Source organism: Copadichromis virginalis, linkage group LG23 (assembly GCF_057382275.1).
Source record: "Copadichromis virginalis isolate Kocher_CV1m ecotype Utaka linkage group LG23, C_Virginalis_male_GT1.1, whole genome shotgun sequence".
Taxonomy (NCBI): Eukaryota; Metazoa; Chordata; class Actinopteri; order Cichliformes; family Cichlidae; genus Copadichromis; species Copadichromis virginalis.
Genome location: NC_140639.1, coordinates 10,921,310 through 10,931,770, shown reverse-complemented (window position 1 = coordinate 10,931,770; position 10,461 = coordinate 10,921,310). Strand labels below are relative to the sequence as shown.

Genomic DNA, 10,461 nt, shown 5'->3' with positions numbered 1-10,461 from the left:
TACAGCTCATGCAGGAGCCCACAGCCAGCTGGCCCGCCTTGCTCGCAGATACCTGGCCACTCCTGCCTCCACATTTTGCCTGTTGAATTAGGCCTATGTTCTGTGAACTTGAAGATGTATATGGATAAAACAATGTGCTAGATTTAAACGGGTGGAAAACATTCAGTAAAAATCCCTCACAATTATTTGAAGCCCTGTTCTGCTTGTACTGCTTGTACTCACAATTAATAATAAATAAAACAAACAAGTGTGTTAAAAACCACTATCTGTCCCGATTTTTACACATATATACACACATATACACATATATTTCGAGTTGCGATTAATAAATTTTTAGGCTGTGATTAATTCGCTTCCAGCACAACACCCAGCCTACGTCAGACCACGCTGAGTGAACGCAGGCCACTCAGCGTGGTCTTAGCATTAAATAACACTAACAAGTGTGTAAAAATCCGCTATCTGTCCGTATGTTTGCACACATTTTGGTCATATTTCGAGTTGTGATTAATCATGATTAATTAATTTTTAGGCTGTGATTAATCTGATTAAAAATTTTAATCATTTGACAGCCCTAATTATATTATATTATATTATATTATATTATATTATAGTGCAAACAGTGCAGGCTTCAGCTCTGGGGAACAAGCTGTTCCTCAGTTTGGGTGGATTCCGTCACTCACAGCGTTGTTAGCCCTCTTGTGCGCGCAGACTGCAACCCCCCCACTGTGCTTTGCCCTGATATCTGCAGTGTGAGGTTGGATCGCTCATTCTCATCCTCACACTGATGCCACTTACTTCGGTCTTTGTTTGACATAAAAGGGCATATTTGTCACTTTATTGCAACTATATTTGCACTCTTGAGCTCCTTCATTCACTGACTGATCATAAAGTTATTACTTGCGTTATGTATTCATCCGTTTGAACATAATTAATGAAGCCACATGTAATCACTAAAATTTGTATTTTGGGTACAATAAGAGAGTTTCAGATGGAATGCTGTTTTGTTTTGTTTAAATTTCACCAACTTGCTGATGCCCACGGTTGTGAGTGCGGCTTCTTGCTGTACATGGGTGGATGGTTGTAAATCACATCACAGATGCCAAAAACCTCTCAAACCAAGCCCCCTTGCCGGTGATGCTGTGCGCAACCTCGTGACGGAGTCAAGCATATTCAAAACACCCCCTCACCTCCCGTGTCAAACTCAAATGTCAGCCTATTTCATGTGTCACTTTTGGAGCAGTTGCCATCCCGACGAGCCATGGAGAAGTTCGTGTTTGTGTTATTTTACTTATTTGGTGTTCTGGTGTGTTTGGGCACCGGTCAGCACCATCGTGTTGAGCACGTGTTGGACCGTGGACACACCGGATTCAGTGGGAGAATAACGGTCAGGTGTACAGTTTACTGAGCACTGGGACTCAGTATCGTTTACCAGCACAGACACGGAGACGCGCTCAGCTTCTATTGAGAGCAAACAACCAAGTGAACCCTCCGGCTGCATCCAGTAGACGAGACACACCGTCTGGGCCGGGAGCTTTCCGAGCATTCAGACTCTTAAACTGCTTCAAGAAATGGTTCTTTGGGGCACCTTTAATGGTTTTTCAAAGAACCTTTTTAAAAATGGTTCTTTAAAGAACCATTTTTAAAAAGGTCCTCCAAATGGTTCTTTAAAAGAACCATTTTAAAGAACCTTTTTTGAGTGGTTCTTTAAAAAAACCATTTTAAATCTTTCAAAATAAAATGCATCATAAATTGAATTTGAGTAGGGTAAAATAAATACGAGCACAGCATAGACATATATTAATGGTTTATTGTCATTTTGTAGTTACCAAAAGACAAAAAGGCATTTTAACCCTCAGCACAACATCACTACTAATACATGTCACATATTAGTGTTTTAAAAAGTAATAATTAAATATATTGGCTATACTATAAATAAATATATATATAAATACTATATCTACAGATAACACAACAAATAATACATGTATTGTTTAATTAATAAAACATCAGAAAGTGATAAAACACATTAGAAATAGCAATAGCTTCATAACAGACCAATAAATCAACACATTTTCATCAGCAGATATTTGCATGTTCAGTAAAAACATTTCAACAACAAGTTTATGATTAAAATGATCAATGAACTTCAGCCTTACGCTATGTAATGTACTTTTCATGTTGTACTCATGGTCCTTTGTTAGTCCAGTTTAGGACAATGTCTCTGACGTATGTTTCATATCAAATATATGTCATATCAAAACAAGCCCACACCTGCAGTTGTTTCAGTTTTTCACTGGTGTTTCCTGTCAGCTGGTCAACCTCACTCAGGCGGACATCCATATCAGCCAACCAAATGACAAGTTCCTCCCTTTGTGCTTCAAATCCCTCCCACTCTGAGACAAGGAGCTGAAAGAGAGAGAAAAGAGTCAATTATAAAGAAGAGAGAAAAGTGAAACCCTCCTCAGAAGGTCTGACTCGCATACCTGCAGTTGACCTGTGATGGACTCCAGTTTGGCGTTCACGTCATCCCTCGTCGATGCCAACAGCCGAGTCTGCAGGGTGCCCTGGAAGAGCTGAGTTAATGTTCGACTCCTCCTGGTCAGGCTCTCCAGCTGGATGACCCGAGGTCTCCCCTCTCGCCGCTGCCTCTGAACGCACAAACACAAATTGCATCTGAAGCAGGAGGTGCAGATTTTTTTTGCTATTCTTTTCTAAATCCAGGCTTGATCACGTGGAGGTATTTGGAAAATTGTTTTGGCCAGTGGACGACTGTTGTCTTGCAGAAAGTCAAACCAAACATATGCGATACACAATCAATTCACAAGAACACATTGTAAAAAATAAGTCCAGTTCTTGCCTGATTTCAAGTGAAAGCTGCATCAAAACAGGGTAAAATGAGTGTTTGCAGCAAATGTGAGCACAAAGCTTCACTTTGTACAAGCCTGCTATTACAGTTCTCCTCTATGCAGACGACTTTCCTGTTTTCAAGGCACAACTTGGATCTGCTGTACGAATCTTATGGATACACACTAAATGAAATAATAGTGTGCATGACTCCAGATTCTGATCCCTCATCCTAATATGGTCCCAACATAGCAACAGCAATAATGCAAATGTTGAGGCTTCAAAATACAAAGTCCATAAACCAATGGCTGACATGGGTTTTATCATAAGGGTGATAACTATACAGATTTCAGACTGTCTTAGAGATTTGATGTTCATTTACCTGCAGATGCACTATACGTACACTCTAAAAAGTAATTAATGGGATCTTTAGTCATTACTTACATATATATGTTGTTGTGAAATGAAAAATCAAGTTCATAAATACTGTTAGACTTCCTAATTAAAATTTTTATTTTATTGAGTTCGGGTGACACATAAATTATGCCTCTTTACTCAATATATAATCGTGATTTGTCTGAATTTAAAATCTTCTTTTAATCAAAAAACAATATAATTTTAAGTTCTGTCGATGTAAAATACAACTTGATGACGTGTAAACAGCTCATAGTTCCCTTCTTCTACACAAGCGGACATATTCAACAGCACGTGTTCAAGGTTTATCAAGAGCTGTGTTCGTCGCGAACGGTGAGTAATTTTATGCGAAATTACACATATCTGCAGTCGCTCTGGATTTTGTTAGTTTACTTTAAAACAACGACGTAACATACATAACATACATCTTAGCTTGCCCCCGCGTTTGTGTGTTTTAATATACACACAGCAGCTAATTCCGCGATAGCATAAATTGTTGGGCTCTTTTTGGAAAATTTAACACTGACGTTACTCTAATGCAGACCACTGTAATTGTCTTATAATTTTTAAAAGATAGCGGACGTTGTTCGCCCCGGCGCAAACTACTATGCTAACGTAGCTAGCCAAGCTAAGTTGTGTTCACTGTGATTTTATTTTTGAAATGTGAAATTTATTTTTTGAAGGGAAGCATTTTATGTTAGTAATTGTTAAGAAACGCTTCTAAATTTTCGTAACGTTACGGGGTGAAGTTCAACCCCATTGGCTTCTGCGCAGGAAGTGCGGTCGCCATTAGTCCGGTGTGTCTGTTGACCGCTAAGAGCGGTTCTTCACCGGCTGCTCGGCCTATTTTCACAGGTAAAAGACCAGACTTAAGTGCACTGTGCCGCATATGGTAGGCTAGTTAGCTGTCCCTAATTTTTGGGTACTTTCCGTGTTTTGTAGAGACGTAGAGGCGACGTGCATTGGCACTGGCTGTAACATTGATATGCCTCAATAAAGGTTGAAAGTAAGAAAAAAATCAATAGCGGGCCGCCATCTTGGTTGGGTCCCCATTCGCCACCAGTGCATTTTTTCTACTGAGGAATGTATTCACCCATGGTAAATAAGGAAAATGTTTAAATATTTTTCCAAACAGATAAGGCAAGAAAGGTCAATAATCCCACATATGGTTTCAGTAGTATGCCAGTTTTTGCAACACTAGGGTGCACAAAAATGACCATAGCTGCTGACTCAGCATTGATTCCAATTTGGTTTTGGAGAATGAAATGAAAACAGATCAAGTGGGATTATTGACATTGTAGCTTGTGTATAAAAAAGTTTGGTTTTTTTTTTCGTATTTACTGTCAGAAATGATTCTGTCCTGTCATGCCACACCTTATGTTTGCTTTTGTTGATAAAAAAAAAAAAACTATATATATATATATATATATATATATATAGAGTTTTATTTTATTTATTTATTTATTTATTTTTTGAGTTAACACATTCCTCAGTAGAAATACATGCACAAATATGCACTGGGGGCGAGTGGAGACCCCTCCAAGATCGCGGTCGTTGGGGATACACACTCCAACAGACTGGCCCAGTCCATGTCACCTCTATGTATATTTGATCTATGGAAAGCCACGTTAGGCCTTCCAGCACCCAGTGTATTCAGGTCTATGTAGTTTTGAATGTTTGGTTCTAGCTCACACAGCTTTGACAGGTGAAACTTATTCACTGTATTGAAGACTCACAGGTGAAGTTGAAAATACCATCTTTTGTATTTTTGTGCAGGCACAACTTTCTGGTGTTATACACTGTCCTGGCATTGCAGATCTAGGGGTTCCAGTTAAGACGTGGTCAGCCTTCTAAAGAAAGTGGGAATCTCACCGAAATATTCAGTTACTTTGCTGTGTTTCTTGCCAGGACAAAGGCTCAAACCATCATCTTCTCCTGGTATCGAATACCAAGGGACCTTCTGAAGTAAGCTTTAACAAGTAAGCTTGAATTGAGTAATTCAGAATCATGAAGTATGGATTGGCCTTGCAAAATCTGTAAATTTGCAACCTCCACTAAGGAAGAGCTGATGAAACATTATAGGTTACGCCATATCCCCAGTGTACAGCCTCTGCCATGTCCTTACCTAGATTGTTTTTGTTCATTTAAGTCATGGGGTAGCCAAAAATCACACAGATCAAGGAAACACTCAACTCACTCAACAATGAGAACCTCTGAAATACTCAGTTTCTGTTGCCAGTTCTGTAATGTGGGCACATTTTCCACTGAAAAAGAGTATTTTGAACACCTTCTATTTTTTTCTATCAATCAGGACAACACAGTTGAAAAGCGCAGAGAAATTGCTATTCGCTGCCTCATAGTCTATCTTGGAGAGAAGGAGGAGGATCTTTTCAAACAATACAGCGCAAGTACTTGAGTTGGTTTTTAATTTTTTGTTTAGTTTTGAATGCATGTCTCTGTTGGGTCTTTGTGTTTTGTTCATTGGATTTTCTGTTCAGGGTTGAGTATTTAAGTCATTCAGTGCCATAGACGTCTTTAGACGTCAAAATGAATCTGAACGCTCAGTGCCATAGACGCCTCTTGAGCTTTTTATTGAATTGAGAAGGTGGTGGAGTTGATTACATGGATAAAATCCCACCAGCGTGACAGTCGGCTCTACTGAGAACGAGTATTGTGGCGCGATTTTTGATCCAGCTCGTCATTTCGAGCTTGAGGTGTCTGCAGCCTGACGTCATGGTTTTTCTAGCGATTCCAGTGAACATGAACCGGATTTATCTGACCAGTATCTCCTGTTAGAAACTTCTGAAGGCAGCAGGGACCAGAATAATGAACGATTTGCTGCATAAAACGCACAGTTGATAGACGAACCGATGGCCGGGTGGGGGGTGAACAGACTAAGTCGCGCACTCACTTGTGCGGGAGTAACACACACACACAGACTCTCTGAATCATAAATCAGTCGCTTTTTTCTTATATATTTTTCAAATGTTGAAATTGTCTATAAACAACTATTTTTATACAAAAAATAATCTGCCAAAAATACATTTTTACAGGTGATTTTTTTTACTTCATAGTAGTAAAACATAGTTGAGATGTTGCATGAATCATTGAAACACGAAATATTTACATCAAAGTCACTGATCTGCTAGAAAAACCTATTTACACAAAGCGCTTTTGATCCAGAAACAGGTGTTTTGTCATGAAAGTTTCTCTTTTCTACTGCAGATTTCTAAATAACAGAGGTAGAAACATTTTTTTTTGCTGCTGAAAGAAGAGAGACTCATTTTTGTCATGGTGGTTTCAGAATTCACATAGTCATAGAACAAAATATTCTGTGAGCCTTCAAAATCAGTGAAAAAGCTAAATATCTCTGGCACTGAGGGGAGTATGAAATCTGAGAGTGGCTGGCACTGAATGAGTTAAGGGACATTCCAACCCTAAGTGAAGATATGTCTATTGCCATGTATAAGTGAGAAAAAAGCATTTCAGAATTACAATCTGAAGATGTTTATTGCCATTGTCATTGAACATAATTTGCTGAATAGAAACCTGTTTCCCTGATAAGGTGCAACATAAACACACAGGATAAAAAATTTTGTAGCCAGCGCAGTCATTTTCCTGATCTGGCAGCAGCTTTAGCAGAGCATAAACAATGGAAGTGAATGGCAGGTACTAGCATTTTGTGTGCAAAAGTGATTAAAATCACTCAATAATGATACCAAGTATTCCTGGGGAGCTCAACAATCATGCTGACTGCAAATGAAAAGTATGAATTGACATGAAGGATTTTCAGGAGCCGATTTAGACTTGGGACTACATTACGACAAAGCACTGCTGTAAGCCTCCACATGGTTATAACACAGCAGTTGAAGCCACTGCCGACCAGTGTCTATAAACCAACATGCTATTTGTGCAATATTTCTTCAACAAATCAAAGACCCATCCATTGTTACTGCAGCTTACCATGCTTGTATAGTAGTGGCTGTGTGTGTTTGTTTATGGAAGCTGGAGGCTTTTCCAACTGTTGCGTTATATCCATGCACCATGCAGTGGATGTTTACAGCGGTGTTTGTCGTAACTGCAATGTAGTCTCAAGTCTAAATCAGCTTCTGCAAATCTTCCGTGTTACTTTTGCACTTTTCATTTGCCGTGAACATGATTACTGAGCTCCCAAGAAATATTTGTTTTCATTACTGTTTTCATTTTTGTTAGTCATTTTAATCACTTTTGCACACAACATGCTAGCACCTGCTATTCACTTCCATTGTTTGTGCTCTGCTAAAGCAAATGGATTGCTTCCGGATCAGGAGAATTAGTGTGCTGTTTACAAAAGGCTTGTTTCTCACTTTCTAACTGTGGCAATATGGCAATAGATAAAATTTCACTTAGAAGTGGAATAACCCTTAAAAATGATTTATTAGATTTTCTTTTCAAAGTGGAAAAACAAAACTGTGAAAAACAAGACATTTTTTATTTTAAACGTTGGATTATGGTTTAATTTAGCTTTTAAAAATTACAGAATGACAAAGTAAAATCACTGAAAAACACAAAAGACAACCTGTTTTAGCTTATTTTCCTACCTGTAGTAGTTCATTCCCTTATGCACGTCATCCTGAAGTGCTTGAGCTATGTATTTTATACATCCTAACATTTAATTTCTCCTACAAGGATGAGGAGGAGCTCAACGCAGACCTTGCAATGCAAATCATGAAGATTGCTATCATTGGTGATGGGCCTCCAACCATCATCGTTGAGGGATCCAAGATCCTGGAGAGGATTGATGTTGCCAGATCCTGTGCTTTGATGATGGGAGTAATCTACGCTCTGAACCTTACCTATCCCAAGCAGCTGAAATTTACCTTTGAGGTATTTCAAAAGCTATGCCTTGAGCTTGATGGACAAAAAGCCAGCTCTAAAGTAATGAATCTTTAGTTTGGTATTTTCTAGAGCAGACTTGATAGACCATTCGTGAGTGAGTTTCACAAAAACCTTATTCCTGCATTTCTGGCACTACTTCATTGTGTTTTACTAAATTTTAAAGCGCTGTTCTTAAGTCTTCTGAGTTAATGGTTTGCTGTGTCTTAAATGCTGTTATTTGCACATTTTTAAGGAATGCGTTTAATTTCTCCCATGACCTGTGTTCTGAGGGTATTGGTGTGTTTTAAAGTTTGTGTAATGCCCTCTTTAGCTGGCCTTAATCTTGAGGGTGAAAAGTCAAATATGGAAGAGAATCAAGAATACTTTGTAAGAGTGCTGACAAAGTTGAATGAAAGAAGCTTTGCTCATTTTATGTTTAAATTAGTGCATTTAATGTATAGCAGCCTGTCATCTTTTGTTTTGATTCACTGTCACATGTTAAAGTAAAAAAAAGAGGATTCAAGTAGTAGGTTTTATTACAATTTTAATACACAGTTCCTTAAGTTTCAGCGGGCAATTTGTGTTCTAGGAAACTGAAGCCCACAAATCTTGCACTTCGCATGCACGTTAAAGAATTGTGATGTTTGTTATTGTAATTAAATGGGTCTAACTCATTTGAATACATCTGTCTGAATTTCTATTCTTTCTGAGCACCAGGTACGAGTCCGTTAGCTGATGTCCAGGTATTTGGCATCACATCTGCCGCATTCAAACAAATACACACAACATCCATTTCTTTTTTCTGAAGGTCATGACACAAGCGCACACACAGCCCATGTTAAGGCTGACGTTCGTTTGGGGAAAAAAGTGATCGACAAGTTTCTAAGGTCTTAGAACCTTGACTTCTTTGTCGGCAGGCACCACCATGCATGAGCCTGCCTACGCGGTAGTCATGGTTATAAGACACAGCCAAATGATCAAGGTTGTATTTTGGAGCGAATTAGCCTGCTGGGAAACAGGTAAATACCCTTATAGAATCTCCTGTGGGACCAAAAAATTACTACACTGTAACCAAAATATCATATTTGACCAACATAAATACTATTTATGCCGACAGTTAAGTTCATTTTAATTATAAATGTGTTTTATTTTGATCAAAAAGTTACTTCACCATACATAAATATAATCTTGGATCAACTTAAATTCCTGTGTATTTGTTGACAATTATTAAGTTCATGTTACTCAGAATGTGTTTTTTTTTTGTGGCCAAAAAGTAACTTCACTATACATAAAATTCACGTTGGATCAACTTAAATTTTTGTGTTCTAGTCGAAAATTATTAAGTTAATTTTACTTAAGAATGTTTTTAATTGTGGCCAAAAAAGCTACTTCACCATACTCAAAAATATTGCTTTGAATTAATGTTATTCTGCCAGAAGTTGGCTTAACTCAAAAATTCTAGTGGAAAACGTTAACATGTTTTTTTTATTTGAACCAATGTTTTACTTATTAGAGTGTACCTGCTCCATGGTTTTTCACAACATTTTGCATATCACTATTTAATACAGGAAGTACGTGAACTAAAACATGTCATCGTTCTTTGTGAGAGGACCATATTAATGAAACAAACCTCAATGATATCATAGGGATCCCTAAAGATGCTCCTGCTGCTTCTCTTCCTCCTCATCCAAAGCTTCCTTCTCCTTGTCCTCAACTTCCATCCAATTGTAATTCAATCTAATTGTGTTTCTGCCCCTCCTCTTCCTCATTTTGTTGGACCTGTGAACACAGTTAATGTGAATCTGGATTAATTTGTGCAAACAAGAAAAATCTACAGCTTTTTGGTCAGAGGTGCTCTTGTGATTTAAGCCGGGTAGAGTAGATTTATGTGTTGATGCTACCTGCTTCAGCTCTGGCTGGATTACAAACTTTAACCATGTGCTGAACTTTGGCCCAGCGTTGATACCTCTTGTTAGTATAACGACCTCTTCTTAGCTTGTATGTATGATGTATGATGGTGGATAAATTAAATATACAAAAAAATTTAACTATATTACAAAAGAACATCTATCTTGGAAACATCAAATGACCGGAGCATAACTTGTCAACTAGTCCGAAACTAAGTTATGCAGGAACAGTCAAAGACACACCTTCTCATGTTTGAAACCATTGTTTGAAAGGTTCTTTGTGGCACCAAAACAGGTTCTTCTATGGCATCAGTCTAAAGAACCACTTTCTATTCATTTCTATATAATTCGATTAGACAATGAAGAGTTATCTAATCTAATTATTCATTCAAAACTCTTATGCATAGCTGTATTTTATACAGCTCATACAGAATTCAAA

At 38.0% G+C, this 10,461-nt stretch overlaps 1 protein-coding gene across 1 annotated transcript; it reads right to left on the bottom strand.

Annotated features, from left to right (window-relative positions):
• Nucleotides 1-1,787: 1,787 nt before the first annotated feature.
• On the bottom strand, nucleotides 1,788-9,888 carry LOC146680340 (uncharacterized). The gene is made up of 3 exons (XM_085448375.1): nucleotides 9,746-9,888; nucleotides 2,484-2,648; nucleotides 1,788-2,406 (listed from the first exon to the last, which is right to left on the bottom strand). The coding sequence occupies exons 1-3, from the start codon at nucleotides 9,800-9,802 to the stop codon at nucleotides 2,239-2,241; spliced, it is 390 nt and encodes a 129-aa protein (XP_085304501.1). The 5' UTR covers nucleotides 9,803-9,888; the 3' UTR covers nucleotides 1,788-2,238.
• Nucleotides 9,889-10,461: the final 573 nt, after the last annotated feature.